The following is a 20,258-nucleotide window of genomic DNA, read 5'->3' as shown; positions in this document are numbered from 1 at the left end:
TAGAAAAATAGAAATGATTGAACTAAAGTTGCAAGAATCATATAAAATCCAGGCAAGGAAGAGAGCAAAAGGCTATAAGCAAAATAAGGAGGAATCCAAAATACTAGTTCTCCTTTGAAAAATCTAGAACAAAAACTATATCCTGCATTGGGCCCTTGTGCAAGGGTGATGGAACATTCACAAATAACAGCAAAGAAATTAGTGAAATACTGAGGTTACAGTATGATTCTGTTTTCAGTGAAACCCCTGAAAACACACTGCAGATCAATGATCCAAGTGAATTCTTTATGTGACACCACCACGGAACCATATATCAGATGTTACCCTAACCCCACTCAACTTTGAAGTAGCCATAGGCAGCATGCTCATGCACTCTGCACCAGGCCCAGATTCCTGGAATGCTATATTCATCAGGAATTGCATAAAACCAGTATCACGAGCCTTAAACATCTTTTGGAGATGGAGTCTAGATACTGGTGTTATCCCAAAAATACTTACAACAGCAGAGACTGTGCCACTTTACAAAGGCAGTAGTAAAGCCGATTAAAAAAATTAACCACTGCACTGCGCCACTCGACGAAACATGGGGGTATGAGCGGTGCACCACCTGACTCTTAAGCAATGTTAGGATATCATAAGATTCAACACACATGCATAATAGGTTGGGTACGAGATGGATGCCTGAGACCTCCAGTGAGAGGCAGCCATCTTGAACAAAATTCCCAGCATGCCCCAGGGGCCGCAAATTGGCTAAGTTCTGATTGAGCAACCATTGATGGCACACACGCCTCTGACTCCCAATCCCTTGTTGGACACGGTGTTGAAAGATTGCTCTCTGATGATGAAATTCAGACCTTATGGTTTGAACATAAGGGTAGTGATATTGATGAAGGCACAATAAAGAGCTAACACAAGTTTTGGATACAAGTAATACAGCATAGATTAGGTCAATACAGCGATTGTATGCAGTAGAGGGTGAGCGCCAGGCATGCTGCGGCCTCCCAGGCCATTGCCCTCGCCATTATCATTACCACCTGTGTTATATACAATTTGTGAAGAAAGTGATACTATAGATGAATCGTTTTCTGGGTTCAGTGATGTTGCATCTGATACAAGTAGCATAGATGAACAGTGTGTTAGTGGCTTCCATGGTGGTGGTGATATGCCAGTGATGGTAGTGTGCCAGTACAAGGAGCACGGGCCAATTCATGAGGGAGGACTGTGATAATTTTGTACCACACAAACCACAATTTGATGATACTGATGTTGGTGTTGCACTCACATTCTCATATACAGGTGAAGATATGAGTGATATTAAATATTTTTATTTTATTTTCATGAACCATTCATGCAACATCTTGTTGACGAAACCAACAGGTATGCATTGCAACCGAAACTTATTACTGATGGCTTATTACCTGCTTCATGTATGACATGATGGAAAGACACCACTTTGGCTGTTTTTTTATTATTATTATTATTATTTTTTATTTTTTTGAGATACAGTGGCACCTCGACTTACGATTGCCCCTACTTACGATAATTTCGAGTTACAATGTAAATTTCATCGAAAAATGCGACTCGACATCCGATGGTGTCGTCGACTTCCGATATTTGTTGGTACACATTCGGGTCGACCGAGCATGTGGTTCCCGGTCATGCGGTCCGACCTGCCTCAGTTTACTACAGCTGCCCGCTTAGTGACGATCGCGCCTATAAGAAATTCCACGTTTGTGGTGATTTTTTGCATTTTGAACATTAAAGTAATTATTATATATCATGCCATGAGTCCCAGGAAAGTCAGTGGTAAGGATAAACATATGAAAACCCATGTAAGGGTGACCATAGAGCAGAAACAAGAGTTCAGAATGTCTCTTCCTCAACATTTAAGAAAATGTGTGCAGCATGGGAAGAATTGCAAACCTTTGCTGAAACAACTCACTCAAATCAAGCTGCAGTAGGCCGTTGCCTTAACCTATTCAATGACACTGTGATGCATCATTACAGACAAATGTTAAAACGAAGGGAAAAACAAAAGTCTCGACAAATTTGTAGCGAGACAAACAAGCACCAGATCCTAGTGGTGTTCAGGCAAAACATAGGAGAGAGAGTACCCCAGAGAAAACATCACTGCCTGATGTGATAATGGAAGGGGACTCCCCTTCCAAAGAGTAACAACTCTCCTCCCAACTCATCACCATCTTCCAAACGCCATCAAGAGCCCTCCATAAAGGTAAGATCAACTTAGATACAGTATTGTAGTTAGAAAAAGCATTGTATTCAGTATAAAATGTATTTATATGTTAATATTTTGGAGGGTGGGGAACAGATTAATTCAATTCCCTTTATTTCTTATGGGAAAAATCGCTTCGACTTACGATATTTCGAGTTACGATCCGTCTCTGGGAACGGATTAGCATCGTAAGTCGAGGCCCCATTGTATATACAAGAGTTGTTACATTCTTGTACAGCCACTAGTACGTGTAGCGTTTCGGGCAGGTCCCTGGAATACGATTCCAGCCGCGAAGAATCGTTGTTACAACCAAGTACACATTTTACTGTTGAGTTAAACAGACGCTACAGTTAAGGATTTGCGCCCAGTAAATCCTCCCCGGCCAGGTTACAAACCCATGACAAAGCGCTCGCGGAACGCCAGGCGAGTGTCTTACCACTACACCACGGAGACTGGAGACTATTACTTTCTACCACAGACGTGGCCACACATTTACAATGCTAACTAGCATATATACATTTTATTCTGTCCTTCATGAACAGGGTGAGAGATTTGTCAAACATACAGTTCAGAGATTTATTGAACAACCACAGAAGGTGATCGTAGTGCTTTTAAAATGTTAGGCTCAGCTACATATATAAATACATAGATACACAAATTTATGAATGCATTAATGTGAATTTATAATGGTGAAATGTAATTCTGATCAGCTTCCACATATACTTTATACACATACATACATGTCTGAAGTGTATGTGTTCTTAGCTCCGAGTCTGCTTATGAAACATTCTGTGAAACACGTAATACAGGATTATTGGAACAAAGAGAGCCCTGTTCCAAGCCCAGTGTTCAACAAGTACATGTCATGAGACAGGTTTCTGATATTTCTACGGTGCCTACACTTTGAAAACATTGCAAATGTTGATCGAAATTATCGACTTTGGAAAGTGCAAAGAGGGTTCAATGATAAGACGAAAATTTTGCAATTACTTTGTACCAGGATAAAGATCTTTTCAAGACTACCTTACACTTCACAAGCTACGCTACATACCCCCTACAGGAGCTAAAGCCAAAGGTGTACGTGAGTGCATGGTTTGCAGGCACACAGAACGAAGAAACAGGAAGCGAAAATCTGTGTGTACCAGGTGCATCGGGTGCAAAGTTGCGCTGTGTACTATGGACAGCTTCTTTGATTATCAGTAACTTCTGAAGTACTGAGTGTGTAATAAAGTGCGTAACTGTAAATAGTGTGTGTGTGAACATATTGTAAATAAAATGAACATTGAACAAGTAACATTGTGACAAACTTTTTTTGTATACACATTAGTGACATGTATCACAGTTCCTTGGAACATTATGAATGTTTTACTGTGAATATAATGTAAAGGACTCAAATATACACCAGATAAAAAAAAATAATTAGAAAGCAGTGAAAATGCATTAAAAAATAAATGAAAATATATTTGTGGCAACTCGTTAGTCTTGAATCACAGGAGCGACCGGCTCTGTGAGCTTCCTGCACGGGCGATCACATTCTGGTCATATATGTCACATATTTTCTACATTGCCACAGCCAAAATAATTGGTTTTCTGTGGAGAAACCCTTCGGCTCCCCGGAGCTTTACCGGGCGGATGTGTATATATTAGACCGTGGCAACAGTCAATCGAAGGAGTTCTAGGCCTACCAGGGAGCCGGTCGGCCGAGCGGACAGCACGCTGGACTTGTGATCCTGTGGTCCCGGGTTCGATCCCGGGCGCCGGCGAGAAACAATGGGCAGAGTTTCTTTCACCCTATGCCCCTGTTACCTAGCAGTAAAATAGGTACCTGGGTGTTAGTCAGCTGTCACGGGCTGCTTCCTGGGGGTGGAGGCCTGGTCGAGGACCGGGCCGCGGGGACACTAAAAAAAAAGCCCCGAAATCATCTCAAGATAACTCAAGGTACCAGAGCCAGAACCTGGCGCCCTCAAGAGAGGCACGAGGAGCAATGGCCTAAAGAATCCCCCGTGTAATTGGAAGCAGTCTTTGTCATCTACCAGGTCAGGCACCCAGAAAGGTAGGAATTCCAAAACAAACTGCTGCTGATCAAATAAATTGCAAACCAAAAGCCAAACTAGCAACAGAACTCCCCAATGAAAACAAAGAAAACAAATATAACGTCACCACAAACGCAGCGCAACCCCCCCTTCCCAGGAGGGGAACGGGGGGGGGTTGGGAGTCCCAGACCTCCACACCGGCAACTCTCCTCAGTTCACAGGCTGTTGTGAGGGCGAACGGTTAATCAACTCTGGCACCATCCTTTGAGTAATGCTGCAATGCGGTGTTGTTGCTCAGTTTTGGTATCGTGTGAGCCAGGAGTAACACAAAAGTACAGTACTGGAGCTGCATGCACCTAGGGCCGCCTTCCCTAGGTGCCCTGTAAGTACTGCCCTTGCGGCTCCAGGGTTATCTTCCCTGATACCTCCTCGTGGTTCTGTTGCTGCTCAGTGACTGCCCACCCTTGGGGTTCAGCTGGGGTGGTTCTTGCTCCTGTTTTCCATTGGGTAGGAGGTAGTTTCATCGCTGGCAGGGGTGCGAGGTACTGTGCGGCTGTCTGATATACACATAGCGACCGGTTCTGTTCACCTGGAGACGTTGTGCTTTTGCGGGGGTTTTCTTTTATTTTTGTTTTGTTTTGCCTGGCGGGGGTCTGCCTGGTGTGGCGGTAGGACCACTTGTAGGAGTTTAGTGGCCCTCCACTAGGTCCCCGTACTTGCACACATCGCAGGGGTTCCACTTATAGTTTGTTTGCTTGGTAGCTCTGGGATAACCAGTTAGCAGTACCTCGCCTGGGCTTCCCTTAGCAGTCAGCCTAAGGGGCCCTGGAAACCCCCTTGGGGGCTCATTGGTCTGATGGAAGAGACCCCAGAGTCCCACCTCGCCTTGCGCGAGTTTGAAGGTTGCTCTGTCCTCTTGACTCAGGGTGACACTCACTGCCTTTGTCTCAGCCATGCTGCTTGTTGGGTCAATGACACCTTTGACCCAGAGTCCTGCGAGTGGTGTTCCTTGTTTGTACTCCAATTCACCCAATCCAATGAGATTAATATTCGGGTGCAAGCAGCTTTGGCGTTGCATGCAAGGTTTAGGTTGCTGCAACGCGCAAGGTTGGTTGCCTTTTCGGATGTCCCGCAGCTGACCCGCTTTGGTTATAGGGACCTGAACTTGCGGGTATTAGTCGCTTCGACTTTGGTTTCTTCTGCACCCCTTAGTCCTTTCCATGCTGTGGTTCATCCTGCTCCCCCCACCTCCCTGGACTCTGCCTTTTCTCCAGAGGCAGAGGGTTTGGAGGACAGCTCAGCCCCGGGTCCTGATGTGGAGGTTCCAGGGGCTTCGTCTAGTTACCGGCCTATGTCGGACTTGTTGGTTCTTGTGGAAGGGGGGGAGCCATGGTGGTCCTGCCCAGAAGGGTCGTGCCAGGTCTTGGGGTTCCTTTGGTTGTCGTAAGCCAGTAGTGCCAGATTCGGGGCCGGCACCTCTGAAGGCGTCAGCATCTCGGAGCAATAGGGGGGGGGGGGGTTCGCACTGATTGCTCTCGCTTGGTCCCACGATTCGTGAGCATTTTGGGTCGTTTCGAAATGACAACGTCTCTTTTCCCTCCTGGTTTTCAATTCTGAAATGGGACTGTGCGGATCTGCAATTCACACTGGACTTGTTTCGTACGAATCCCAGGGCCTTTTGCCCCTCCTTTCGGATTACCACTCTGTCTTAGGTCCGGCTGCTTTTGGGGCCGGGTGCCTGGATGGTGTCTCTGGACCTCCGGAACGCATAATGACATCCCGATTCATCCAGGGTTTAGGGACTGGCTCGGTTTTGTTTTGGGGCGACAAGCTTACCGCTTTTGTTGCCTTCCATTTGGCTTGAATCTGGCACCTCGAGTGTTCACAAGCCTTACCCGGGTCGTGGTGACCCATTTGCGTCTGTTAGGGGTTCGGGTTCTGGCTTACCTCAACGACTGGCTGGTGTGGGCTCCCAGCCAGTCCACGTGTCTGCCAGGGATTTGGTTCTTTCCCAGCTCGCCGAGTTCAGGTTCTTGGTGAACTGGAGGAAGTCCCATTTGGTTCCCCTCTCAGTTTCGGACTTGGCTGGGTCTTGTGTGGGACTCTTGGACCGCTTCCTTGTCTCTCCCTCCTACGACGCTGTTGCGGCTGTGATCCCACCTCTAGCTGTTTTTGGAGGGCACCCGAGCCACATGTCGGTTGTTCAAGCAGCAGTGCGGGAGCCTGAACTTTGCTGTGATGGTCTAGCCATCAGGTCTGATCTGGCTTCGGCTGATGTTCTGGTTTCTTCGGGGTCGTCCCTTCCGACTTTCTCGTGATCAATGGGTTTGGAACCCGGGAGCCTTGCGTCGGCTGCTTCGTTGCCGGCTTCCTCTGTGGGTTTTACGGGGGTTCTGTGCCATGGTGCCTCCCCGAGCCCTCGCTCGATGTGTTCACGGATGTTTCGTCTCTCGGCTGCTTGATACCTGCTTGATGGGGTTCTTTGGGTTCTTCTACTCCCAAGCCCAGGAGTAGGGCTGTGAGAGAGGGGGGGGGGGGTTCCCCTCCCCAACCCTAGCCCAGACTTCGGGCTGGGGTTTTGTGACAAGTGCTCACCAGGCCAGCCAGGGTCGGTGGGGTCCGTCCTACCATCGAGCTCAAAGCATAGCGCGAGAGTTTGCGGTGGTGTGGCATTCGCTTCAGGAGTCGTGTCGGTCGAGAAGCAACGATCCGGCTCCATTCGGACTGCATCCCGGTGGTTCATTGCCTGAACCGCGGGGGTTCGATGCAGTTCTTGGTTCTTTGGGGCTGGTCGCTTTGGGTGACTCATATGCTGAGTTCTCAGGGTTTGGCTCTCTTGGCGGTTCACGTTCAGGGGGGTGTCAAACGTACTGGCAGACTGCCTTTCTCAGTTCATTCCCCTTTCCACGGAATGGACGGTCAACGCTGACTCGGTTCAGTTTTCAGAACAACCTCTTATGTGGAACTCTGTCGAAAGCCTTTTTTTAGGTCCAGATAAATGCAGTCAACCCAACCATCACTTTCCTGTAAAGTCTCTATGGCTCTTATTATATAAACTAAGTACAATTGTTACACAAGATCTTCCAGACAGAAAACCACACTGTCTGTCTGTTATAATATCATTTCTCTCCAGCTGTTCCACCCATTTAGATTTCATTATTTTTTCCACTATTTTGACTATTACAATTGTCAATGATGCAGGTCTATAATTAAGGGGGGGTCTTCCCTGCTGCCACTTTTGTAGACTGGACCTATGTTAGCCTTTTTTCATATATCTGCCAAGACTCCTGTACACGGAGATTACTGAAAAATCCATTTAAGTTGTATACTTAGCTCAGGTGTGCATCCTCTCGGAACCCAAGATGAAACCTATGATCTAGTTCATACGACATTCATAAATTATGCCCAAAAAGACATTGTCCCTTTTGCCTAAGTAATGAAAAGGTGCTCAGTGTTGAATAACTCTCCTACTTTCCTGGTCAATATCCAATCTAGCAGTGAAAGAACATCCCCTTCCCTCATACTTGTAACTTGTTTAGCATGTTGATACATGAATGTCTCCAGGATGAGGTTTACGAATCTACCCTTCCAAAAGCCCTCCATTCATGCTTTGTAGACCTCCCAATCTATGGACTTCAAGTTGAAGTCACCAAGAACCAAAAGTTGTGACTTGTCTTCATCTGTTCTTAATTATAATCTTTCTCATGTTTGTTAAGACCCTCTCGTTTGTTGTTCAGCTCTACCTTCGTCCATATGATGCATGCCGAAGGACTGTAGGCCTTTATGATTATCAGTTTGTCATACTGATTACGAATCTCCAGAGCCATTATGCCTTTATCTCGTGGGTTGGCAATCATTAATTCGTTTACCTGTAGGTATTCTTTCATCAGCATGGCAACACCTCAACCTTTCCTAATTGTTCTGCCATGTAAGAAAGGGCAGACATGTGCGGGAGCCAAATTTATTTTTGTACAATGCAAACCATAGATTTAATAATGAAAATGATTTGGATTTTAAGGTGGCATCATTCAATAAGGCAAAAACATTAAGGGAATAAAATTAGAATGTAAAAATACAGTATCCATACTCAAGTTCTTTTAACAGATATGAGTACTGAAATACATTTGATTTAACTTACAGACATAAGCGTGATTCCTGCAGCTTTGTGCTGAGGGCCATTTGTGTCAAAGTGGAGACCCAACTTATGGGAGACACGGATATGAAGGTTCCGGTCCAACGCCTCGTCATCCTTCAAGAAAAAATGATTACCAGGTTAAACACGATAATGCTACTTGCTTGAATGTATGGCAACTTGAACAGCTACATTATATTAGAGCACTGGTCAAGTCATTTACAATAACGCAGCTTTTTCCTATTTTTTACACACACACAACCTAAAAAATTCTGTGGAAAGGCATTAAAGAACTCTTACAAAGGAAGAGATATAAGGGTGGTTCTGGATAGAAGATTGTTGCCTGAGGAAAACAAAGTTCTATATGAAAACGTGAGAAAAACATGAGAAAACGTGGCATATGCAGGGAGCATATGCCCTGCTTTCCAACTTTGGGCAGGGAGCATGTGTTACACTTTCCAACTTTGTGCAGGGAGCATGTGTTATACTTTCCAACTTTGTGCAGGGAGCATGTGTTATACTTTCCAACTTTGTGCAGGGAGCATGTGTTATACTTTCCAACTTTGTGCAGGGAGCATGTGTTATACTTTCCAACTTTGTGCAGGGAGCATGTGTTATACTTTCCAACTTTGTGCAGGGAGCATATGTTATACTTTCCAACTTTGTGCAGGGAGCATATGTTATACTTTCAAACTTTGTGCAGGGAGCATATGTTATACTTTCAAACTTTGTGCAGGGAGCATATGTTATACTTTCCAACTTTGTGCAGGGAGCATGTGTTATACTTTCCAACTTTGTGCAGGAGCATATGCTATGCTTTTCAACTTTATGCAAGGCGTATATGCTATGCTTTCCATCTTCAGAATCACTTTTAAATGCATGGATGGTGAAATAGTAAAGAAACTGTTTGACTGTTGTGAGACCAAAACTGGAATATGCAGCAGTTGTATGGTGCCCATATCTCAAGAAAGACATCAGTAAACTGGAAAAGTTGCAAAGGCATACAATGGCTGCAAAGGCACAAAAATGGCTTCTGGAACTGAAAAACCAGTTACAAAAAGATGCTAGAGGCATTAAATATGCTTAGAAGATAAATAAATAAATAGAGAAATAAATAAATAAATAAATAAATAAATAAGCAAGCAAGCTAGAAGAAAGAGAGGTGAAATGATCACCACTTAAAAAATACCAACAGGAATTGCCCAAATTGAAAAAAAAGAAGAATTCCTGAAACCAGTAACCTCGAGAACAAGAGGTCACAGATTTAAGCATAGGAAACAAAGGTGTCAAAGAAATATTATAAAGTTTTGTTTTGCTGGTTTTTGCCGAAAAAATAATTAGAAAGTATATTTAAAAGCAAGTTTGAAGTTGGAAAGTGATGCATATGCTCCTCTCACAATGTTCCTTGGGTGTTTGTGTGTTTCTTTTGGCGACAGCTTACTATCCAAAACTACCCCTACGTCTTGTTCTTTATTAGAGTTCTGTAATTCCTGTCAACATAATTTATAAGTTGTGTGTGGTTTATTTTCTCAGATTTACCTGGTTGATACCTGGTTGATGGGGTTCTGGGAGTTCTTCTACTCCCCAAGCCCGGCCCGAGGCCAGGCTTGACTTGTGAGAGTTTGGTCCACCAGGCTGTTGCTTGGAGCGGCCCGCAGGCCCACATACCCATCACAGCCCGGTTGGTCCGGCACTCCTTGGAGGAATTTCACATTCCATAACATGACATTTATTCACATTGAATTCCATTTGACACTCGATGCTCCAAGCACTTATTTTATCTAGATCAATTTGAACGGCATCACAATAGTCTCTCTCTCCTATCTTCCCCAGTATCTTAGCATCATCCTCAAACATGTTCATATAATTCTGTATTCTTTCTGGTAGATGGTTTATGTAGACAATGAACATTACTGGTTCAAGAACTGAACCCTGTGGATCTCCACTAGTAACACTCCTCCATACAAATACACTGCCTCTGATTACTGTCTTCATCTACCTGTCAGTTAGAAAAGTTTAACATCCACGTCAGAAGTCTCCCTGTCACCCCTCCAGCATGTTCCAGTTTCCAAGTGTTACAGTTCAGAAGTTTAAAACAAATTGAACATCATTACAATTCTGCTATCTGCTTGATAAGAAATAGACTGTCAACTTATTCTCTTAATGCTGTTATTTCAAATATTCAGTTATAAATAGAGTGCAACTTATCTCATTTCTCTTATCTAAACCATAATTAAACAATCAACATAAATAATATTAACATAAATAATATTTAGCTATTTTATATATGCTATTTTATATATTATCTGGACATCTTCAAGGGAAAACTAGACTGTTTTCTAAAAGAAGTTCCGGACCAACCGGGCTGTGGTGGGTATGTGGGCCTGCGGGCCGTTGCAAGCAACAGCCTGGTGAACCACTCTCTCACAAGTCAAGCCTGGCCTCGGGCAGGGCTTGGGGAGTAGAAGAACTCCCAGAACCCCATCAAGCAGGTATCAACCAGGTATATGCATTATTCAGAAAAGAAAAACCAACTTACTGAAACCCACGGATGATCAAGGACTTCTTGTGCACTGAAGCGCTTCGCTTGATCCACCTGGATCATGTGGACTATTAATTCACGTGCAGAATCGGATATGTCGTCCCAGTATGGACTATGAAACTCGTAATGACCGTGTAATATTTGATCAAAAAGTTCTTCTTGGTTGTTAGTGGCCGAGACAAATGGTGGGAACCCACACAGGAGGATATACGTGATGACTCCAGTTGCCCAAATATCAACCTGTTGAGAAAATTTAAATATAAAGTGGCATGTAAACTATAATATTCTTAGTAAATATAACATAAGTAAGATAAAAGCTCTTTGGTCCTCATCTCTCTCGTGCCTATTTATTGCCTGTCTCTACTTCCTCATCACAATCGACTTGAGAATGGTCCAGGACGGACCGAAACGTCGTCGTCCCTTCACCTTCTAGTGTGTGGTCTGGTCAACAAGTCAGATAAAAATCACAATTGCCTAGAAAGCTGCAACATTTTGTACTTCTACTCTACTTCATGTTAAAATTAAACTTAAAATATAAAAACATGCACGATAAAAACAGCTTCTCTATTCTGCTCCACTGGTCTTGGAAATGTTACTTGAATCCAGGAGGTAACTTAAGCTTCAGTTTTTTTTATACCTAAACAAATACTCTTATTTTCTTGGACATTTTAAACTTCAAGAGTTAAGTATAATTTAATATTTAGTCCCTCAATATATATTATCAGGGCAAATGGGGGGGACCTTTGACAAGCCACCAACTTCCTGTCCTCATCAAGGCAACTAGTATTAGTGGCCCTAAGGTAAATTCAGGTTAATATTGAATTTACGAGAAAGAATTTTCAAGCCCTATCAGAAAGCTTCATCAATATTCAGTGTACACTCTGATGATTTATCAAAACTTGGTTCTGAATAAATTCTTGTGGTATTTCTTGGAGAGCCCCTTGTGGCTTCCTGAAGCTATACACCGAGATGTTCCCATCTATCAGGTCATATCGGTTGCAACCCGTTCTCGCACTTGCTTATAGTCAATATTTGGCATATGAATAAGTGCATATGTGACATACTAATTTATTGTGAATATTTGAGTTTACCTTGAAATGCTGAATAGAACACACTGACCTAACCTAACCTTCTTAGTATGTTAAGATATTACAATTAGTACTGAACCTATACCTATATTGATATTACAGTTTTATAAAAAATAAAATAAAACTAAAATATTCTAAGAGCACACAGTTTGTTACCAGTAACAGAAGACCAATGACCCTGCCAAAGGGCAATGATGGAGGAATGAATAACTGGGTAAAAGTTGGAATAAGGAATACCTTTACTTAAAATGGGACAGGTGCAGATAGCTTCCTTAGTGGCAGCATCCGCACGCTTATTTAAGGACACACCAATATGACAAAAAGACAACAAAACTCCACTGTCTTAAATCTACTGGAGATAAACAGACAATACTGAATCTTGACTACCACCAGATGGACAGGATTAAAGGACTCCAGAGCCATGAGGGCACTGCGAGAGTCAACTACAACAACAAAGGAGGATTGACAGAGAAAGCAGTTTACAAAGAGCAGAAAGAATTGCATAAAGTTCTACCCTAAAGATGCTAGTCTCTGGAGGCAGGCGACACATATAGGTGTGGTCAGGAAAAACAACAGAGTAGCCTACACCGTCTGCAGACTTATACCCATCGATGAAGACAGAAAATGGAGTGGGACTGTGAAGAAAAGTGTTCAAGACAAAGACATTTCAGAACAGTAGAAGTAGTAAAAGCTTTAGTCATGTGGTTCAAGGTTTTACAAAATTTAGAAAGGGAAACCCACCACAGGGGCAAAGACAGAATGACACAAGGGAAAATATTGGTAATATGAACCGAAAGAGCATTTTATAGGTGAGACAACCGTACAGAAAGAGGTAGGTGGTGAAGGTTATCTTGAGATGATTTCGGGGCTTAGCGTCCCCGCGGCCCAGTCCTCGACCAGGCTTTCATTTTGTTACACATCCCCCAGGAAGTAGCCCGTAGCAGCTGTCTAGCTCCCAGGTACCAATTTACTGCTAGGTAACAGCGGCATCAGGGTGAAAGAAACATTTTGCCCATTTGTCTCCACCTCTACTGGGGATCGAACCCGGGACCTCAGATCTACGAATCTGAAGCGCTGTCCACCCAGCTGTCAGGCGCCAAGAGGGAACAGGAACTACAGGAGGGGTAGAGGTCAAGGCACAACAGAAGCGAGAGTGAGGGTGTTGTAAGGACCGTGCAAGGTAGTAAAGACAGTAGCGATCACGGCAATCTTGTAGAGACAGGATGCCAGTTTCAACATACAGGCCAAGGTTAAGAGTCAAACGAAAGTCACCAGAGCTGAGGCATAACCCAGTGTGGTGCAGAGCGTCAAGATGGCAAAGGGTAGAAGGAGAAGCAAATGAGTAAGCAGGGCAACAATAATCGAGTTTAGGTAGCACGAGAGAGGAATGTAAAGAGAGGAGCATGTGCCTATCAGCTCCCCAGGAAGTATGGGACAAGACCTTAAATAAGTTAAGGGCTTTACAGCATTCAACTCAGAGGTAAGAGATATGGGGTGACCAAGACAAAGGAGTCTCAAAGATTGTCAAAAAGAGTGTCAAAGAGTGATCTTGAATCCTCTGCTCCTTGTGCCTCTGTGAGGGAAACCAGGTTTTGGCCTGTGGTCTCCGGTAGGCATTTTATGACTTGTAAGGGCCTGATGTGAATAAATTTAGTTGGAGTTACCCAGGATGTGGCAACAGGGAGCCACCGAATGAATCATCCCAGAAATGTAAGGTAGAGAGGTGCTTATTTTCTTATCATTATTATTAAAGGATCAAACTTACTTTCAACCCATAACCGGATTCATTTAGGATTTCTGGGGCAACATACGTAGGTGTGCCACACACTGTGTATAACGGCTCGGTCACTTCCACGGCTAGTCCAAAGTCACCAAGCTTCAGACTCTTGGCATTGTCACTTCGGTCTACCACCTGCAAGATCACAGTGTTAATGCTGACATTTATTTGATCATTATATGACAATGCTTTTAAAAAAAATGTATTCAGAAGACAAAAGACTATCGTTGAATGTAATGAAACACTAATTTCTGGGTAAGCCCCAGTGCTTCCCTGACGCTATCTTTCTGAGATTGTTTCATACTAAAAGTCACATCAGGTACAGATAGTCCTGTTTGGCTCATCAGAGACCAGAGCCAGAACCTAGCCTCACAGAGCAACAGGAAGAGGGTGATAATCTGCTACCTCACCAGAAAAAGCCTCCAGAGTCGACACAGCTTTACAGACAACTGGAGGGTTCACAGTCATGTAATGAAGCCACAAAACTGTCAAACAAATTTGCGAATGATTCACATAGAACAGGGGGATTCCCTCAAACAAACTCAAAACTCACTAGCACTGATTACAACCACCAGGCATCCTGGCCGAGGCTCCCAGCCTAGCTCACGAAGACCGTTCTGGCTCTGATGAACAAACCCATGACAAACCCATGACAAACCCATGACAAACCAATGAACCTAGAGGGGATGAGGGTGTCAGGCTGCCACTGAGCCTCCTCCAGAAAGAGGCATTTCATTACATTCAACTCTAGGTTTCTGGAGGAGGAACCTCTCTGTGGCTTCCTGAAGCTAACCACAGAGAACAAGAAAGGGACTTGCTAGAAAGGAGGAGAGAAGGCAGGGGACTAAGATGAAGAGAACCCAGGCCAGGCGACATGGCCCAATGCCCCACTGGGACCAGGAATATTTATCAATACAAAGCTGCCAGCTTCCTGCGAGTACAATAAAACCAAGCCCGAATATCAGCCCAGGACATGTCGGAAAAGATGGCGACTAAAGCCACATATTTACAAACATCATGGACCTGAGGATAGACATCAGGCTGACTAGGCCTGATAACACCACAAACAACGTTAGACATGCAAGCCTTGGAACAGGGAACGAAGAAAATGGGATCAACCCAAAAAAGGGTCCACTGATGCAGAAGCAGTGGAGAGCCGCCACTAGACACAAAACATGATGCACCCCCAACCAACCCACCATCAGCAACCAATGGAACCCTTCGGAATCCGGCTTATTCTTGGCACCAGAAAAGGAGGAACTGAGTGGAGACGAACAAACCAACCCCCAAGACAGAAGGAACAAAAACCCTGGTGCTGAAGGAGAGCGTGAAGCTCATAAACACAGCAACCAGAAGCTAGAGACCAGGAAAAAGAGCCTTCATCAATCAAATCCCGGACCGAGGGGAAAAACAGTAAACCAAGCAGAATAAAGGAAAAAAGCACCTGGGCTAGTGACCAAGCCGGCCCCGACAGAGCATGATTAGGATGGTGGTAAAACAATGCCCAAGACAGCTTGCGAAATGGAACTGAGGAAGTAATGACACAGAACATAATCTGCAGCAGCAAACCACCAGAAACCACCCACAAACCAGCGGAACCACCCACTCGGAAACATGAACAACATCTAGAAGTGAGAGAGGAAGTGATGGAATGACCTCCAAGAAATCTTACACAGCTGCCTCAAAAAACCAGCGTTGAATGTAATGAAACATCATTTTCTGGGCGAGCCCCGGAAGCTCTCTGGAGCTTATCGGGCTAATGTATATTAAACCGGGACATTAGCTATGGAGTTCAGATCTACCAGGGACCATGAGCCAGAACCTGGCCCCTTCAGAGGTTGCAGGGAGCAATGGCCCTGGAAAACCCCCTTGTGGTTGGGGTTTTTCCTTATCTGCCATCGACCGGGGTTAGGCACCCAGAAAGGTAGGTATAACAAACCAAACCCCACATGGTAAGAAACTAACAACAAAAACCGAACAGAGAGGCAGAACTCCCTACAATCCCAAAGAAACAAGCAAACGTAACACACTACTGCCGTGTCGCTCATCTGCACAGCCACCCGGACCTAACCGCGCTGACTGCATAACTCTCCTGTTCGGAAGTTAAGCTTCAACAAACACAAAAAAAAAAATGCCGGTGGAAGAGAGGGTTGCCAGGGAGCCTCTGGAGCTCACCCAGAAAATGGCATTTTATTACATTCAATGCTGGTTTTCTGTGGGGAGCCCCTACGGCTCCCTGGAGCTACATACCCAAAGAGAAGGAAAAGAAAGGGCTGACCTGGGAGGCAGCTGTCACAAACTCTGCAACGCGAAGTCGAGACAACAGGCTGCAGCCTGCGACCCAAAGCAACACCAGAACGCCCAGGAGCAGACATGCTCACAAAATAACTGGCGGCCAGGAACCTGTACGACCGCCAAATCCCTGTGTCCAAAATAAGCTCAAGACACGTTACAAAACACGGCAGCGAAAGCTGCAAACGTTCGAATGACACTTGCGCAAGGATGGACCGCAGGCTGGCTAGACTTAACCTTGCGCTCGACCTGGGAGACCCGAGCCCTGGAACAGGGAACGAGGGAAACCGAATCAACCCAAAGTGCATCCCCAGCCACGGCACGCAGGTAACGGCGAAGAGCCACAACTGGACACAATACATGACGCACCCCCAGCCTAGCCAACCAAGCATCAATAACCCAAGTACACCTTCGAAAAGCAGCTGTCTCGGCCTTCGCCAGAAAAGACAAAGAAGGCTACAAACGTGCAAACCTACCACTAGAACCAAAAGTGTAGAAACCCCTGTGCCGGAGGAGAGCCGGAAGCTCCCCGACCTGAACCCCACAGGCCAATGCCAACAAATATAGGACCTTTGAAAAACAATCTTGAACCGAAGGAGCTACCACAAACCGAGGAGAGGAAAGATAAGAGAGCACCCTGACCAAGGACCAGGACGGCTCAGGCGGCGCATGAGCAGGCTGGAGGTGAAACAAAGCACAAGAAAGCATACAGAACAGGGCGGACGTGACGTCCACCCCAAACGTAAGCTGGAGCGACTCCACAACATTGCACGATACGAGGCTACAAGAAGCATCAATAACGGTCCGAAAAACCAAGAAAGGACAAGACAACCAGATGTGAAAGAGAAGACAACCTACAAAGAACAAGAAAATGGGGAACAGGAATCTTCATACTGTCGCCGAGATGAAGCTCACAGGTGGGACACTATCAACGAAGCCACCTGATCACCATAGAGATGGTGATACACCCGCGTCAAAAGACCAGACGCGAAGAGCCGAGGAGAAGGCCAAACCAGCCACGTACCAGACCAGTCCAACCTGCCGAAAGAGGCAGAGTAGCGGCAAACGCTCCGGGTTCAGACACCGATCAAGCAGCATCTGAAAACAAGCTGGGCCGGCCACCAAGGGGCCATGATGACTACTCTCCTTGGGAAGGACTTCAACCGAGCCAGAACCCGAAGCAACAGCTGGACCGGGGGAAGAGGTACAGGTAACTCCATGTGAGAGTGTCTCGCAAGATTCTCCCACAGCTGTCTAGAATGGCTCATTGCAGTGCACCGACTTCATGCACAAGGCCCTATCTCTTAACCCTGGATAGTGACCTGGCATGTTGGGTATCTCCAGAATGCCCACTTAACCAGGAACACTTTCACAATACAGAGGCTGCCATATGTCCAGGCAGGAAGTAGATACAGGGAAGTTAAGCATACTTGCCACAACAAAGGGTCAGCAAGTACACATAGGAGGTGCCAACGTGACAGAGAGGGGAGATGCCAACGAGGCGACCATCTGACCCCTGGGGTCAACCGGCGCGATGGAGAATAACAGCTATGACGTGGTCGTGACATGTTCATGACGTCACCTCTCCTACTGATCATCGAACGGTCATTATGATTGGTTCCCGCCCATTTGCTGCAATGCTATTGGTCAAATTGTAACTCTTTTGTATTGTGTGCCACGAGATGCCCGGCAGCCCTTGTAGAGTATTCTCGTGAGGGAACTCTTGCATAGAGGACGTGTCCTGTTCTGTCTAACGGCTAATAGACTGAACACTGTCCATTCCTCACTGTCAAGTTAACTTGGCGTCTTTTCGATATACCCACACTCGCCCAGAATCACGATTGTGAATATATTGTTCAGAAGCCTATAGTGACAAAATCACCAGAGCGAAACAGACTGGTATCAGGTAACCCCTGGTGACAAAGATCGTTGCGAGTGACCTAGAGTGGACTAAGGCAGTGCTGCCGCCTTAGTAATCTGTGTGTGACTTTACCACAGTGTACAGAGTAATGCATGGTACCATATAACCTGCAGCTGCCAGCCACTCTATCCCGAGCGTGTAGCCTCGAGCGCCCGCCGCCGCCCTCACTGTACTACGTGACGTCATCACCTTACTCACCGCCTGTGCCAGTGTGTGTGCGAGTCTGTCTGTTAAGTATACAGCGGTCTGTGAGCCCGACGGAAGGATGGACCCCACCATCCCCGGCCGGCCTGGTGAGCACTGGTCACACAGCCCCAGCCGAGAGACGACCCGTCCGTGAACACATCGAGCGAAGACTCATGGAGGTGCCAAGGCACCGAAAACCCCAAAGAGGAAGCCGGCGACGCAGCACCAACACAAGGTCTCTGGAGGACGAACCCGACGATCACAAAAGAGGTAGAAGGGGAGTCCCCAAAGGAACCAAAACAGACACCGAAGACAAACCTTACCAGGCGGGTAGACCAGCACGGCGAAGTACAGACTCCCACACAACTGCTCGAGCAACCACCAAGTGATGAGTGACCCAGGACACCCCCCCTCAGAAACAGCCGGAGGTAGAACCGCAGCCGCAGCAACGCGTGTGGAGGGAGAGACAAAGAAGCAGTCCAATAGTCCTAACAAGTCCCAGCCAGGTCCGAACCCAGGACGGAAGCAGATGGAACGGCCTCCAGTTCACCAGGAACCCGAACCCGGTGATCTGGAAAAACCACACCCCTGGCGAGCAGACAAGCAAACTGACTGGGAGCCCACACCAGCCAGTCGTCGAGGTGGGCCAGAAAACCAAATCCCAAGCAGACGCAGACAGGTCACCAAGATCCGGTAAAGATACATAAATCCACTAAGTGCCCATTACAAACTAGGGAAGGCAACAAAAGTGGCAAGCCTGAAGCTTCACCACCAACTGTGCCAGTCCTGGAACCCTGGAGAGGAACGTGCCTAGAAGTGACCCGGAGGTCCAGGGACACCAACCAGGCACCCGGCCCCAACAGAAGCCGGACTGGAGACAGCAGTCTTCTGTAGAGGGATACCTGCTTGATGGGGTTCTGGGAGTTCTTCTACTCACCAAGCCCGGCACGAGGCCAGGCTTGACTTGTGAGAGTTTGGTCCACCAGGGTGTTGCTTGGAGCGGCCCGCAGGCCCACATACCCACCACAGCCCGGTTGGTCTGGAACGTCTTTTAGTAAACAGTCTAGCTTTCTCTTGAAGATGTCCACTGTTGTTCCGCCAATATTTCTTATAGTCGCTGAGTGACACTCCCTGGTGGGAGTGCAAAGAATCCAGGGCCCAGACTGAACAAGTCCAGAAGAACCGCAGATCCACAAAGTCCCGTGTCTGCATTAGAACAGGCGGGAACCCCGGAAGGATGGGGCGGATCGACTACATCGAAACACACCCACAACAAGATGACATGACAAAGCTTCAAATAGCTTCAGCTATCACCTCATTTGCAGTCACTGATGGTCGCGTGGATTAAGTTACCGAGACACCAGTGGCAATGTGCTCCTCGAGGTCCGGGTTCGAGTCACTTCTGGGGTGTGGAGTTTTCATTAGCATATATGCTTGGGGAACATTCAAGCTTGTTCGCATTTCTGTTGCTCACGTGGCCCCACTAAACTGAAGTGATTTGATGAAATAGCTATGCCCAAGATTACCATCAAAGTGCCACCAGGGGGGTGGTTCAAATAGCTTCGGCTATCACCACCTTTTGTGCGGTCACTGATGGTCGAGTGGATTAAGGCACCGTGACACCAGTTGCAATGTGCTCCTGGAGGTCCGGGTTCGAGTCACTTCTGGGGTGTGGAGTTTTCATTTGCATATATGCTTGGGGACCATTCAAGCTTGTTTGCACTTTAATCTTTTCCACTCCTACCACCCCTATTATTTTTTATTAATTTTGTTTTATTTGATTTTATTGCAATGCCACAGTTTACAGAGAACACACACTTATATAACAATATAACAATCAGTGTTCAAAGACCTCATCCAGCTCTTCGGAGGTCGGATGCGTACCCAAGATACGGCACGCATTTTCCCTCTGAACTGCGACACTGAGGTGCATGGAACATGATAGATAGATAGATAGATAGCTAGATATTATATATTTTATATATTATATATATTATATATATATATATATATATATATATATATATATATATATATATATATATATATATATA

At 45.8% G+C, this 20,258-nt stretch overlaps 1 protein-coding gene across 7 annotated transcripts in view; it reads right to left on the bottom strand.

Moving 5' to 3' along the window:
* The window catches only part of LOC123746735 (serine/threonine-protein kinase DCLK1), a 224,286-nt gene that overhangs the window by 39,728 nt on the left and 164,300 nt on the right, over positions 1-20,258 (bottom strand). For all 7 annotated transcript variants that reach the window (XM_045728486.2, XM_069316827.1, XM_045728485.2 and 4 more), the window contains exons 9-11: positions 13,794-13,940; positions 10,938-11,180; positions 8,405-8,515 (exon numbers count right to left, since the gene is read on the bottom strand). In XM_045728486.2, the coding sequence (XP_045584442.2) occupies positions 8,405-8,515; positions 10,938-11,180; positions 13,794-13,940 (501 nt within the window). The remainder of the gene's footprint in view (positions 1-8,404; positions 8,516-10,937; positions 11,181-13,793; positions 13,941-20,258) is intronic.

Source organism: Procambarus clarkii, chromosome 85 (genome assembly GCF_040958095.1).
Source record: "Procambarus clarkii isolate CNS0578487 chromosome 85, FALCON_Pclarkii_2.0, whole genome shotgun sequence".
Taxonomy (NCBI): Eukaryota; Metazoa; Arthropoda; class Malacostraca; order Decapoda; family Cambaridae; genus Procambarus; species Procambarus clarkii.
The sequence above is the reverse complement of the archived record's forward strand: the minus strand, read 5'-3'. Positions and strand labels throughout refer to the sequence as shown.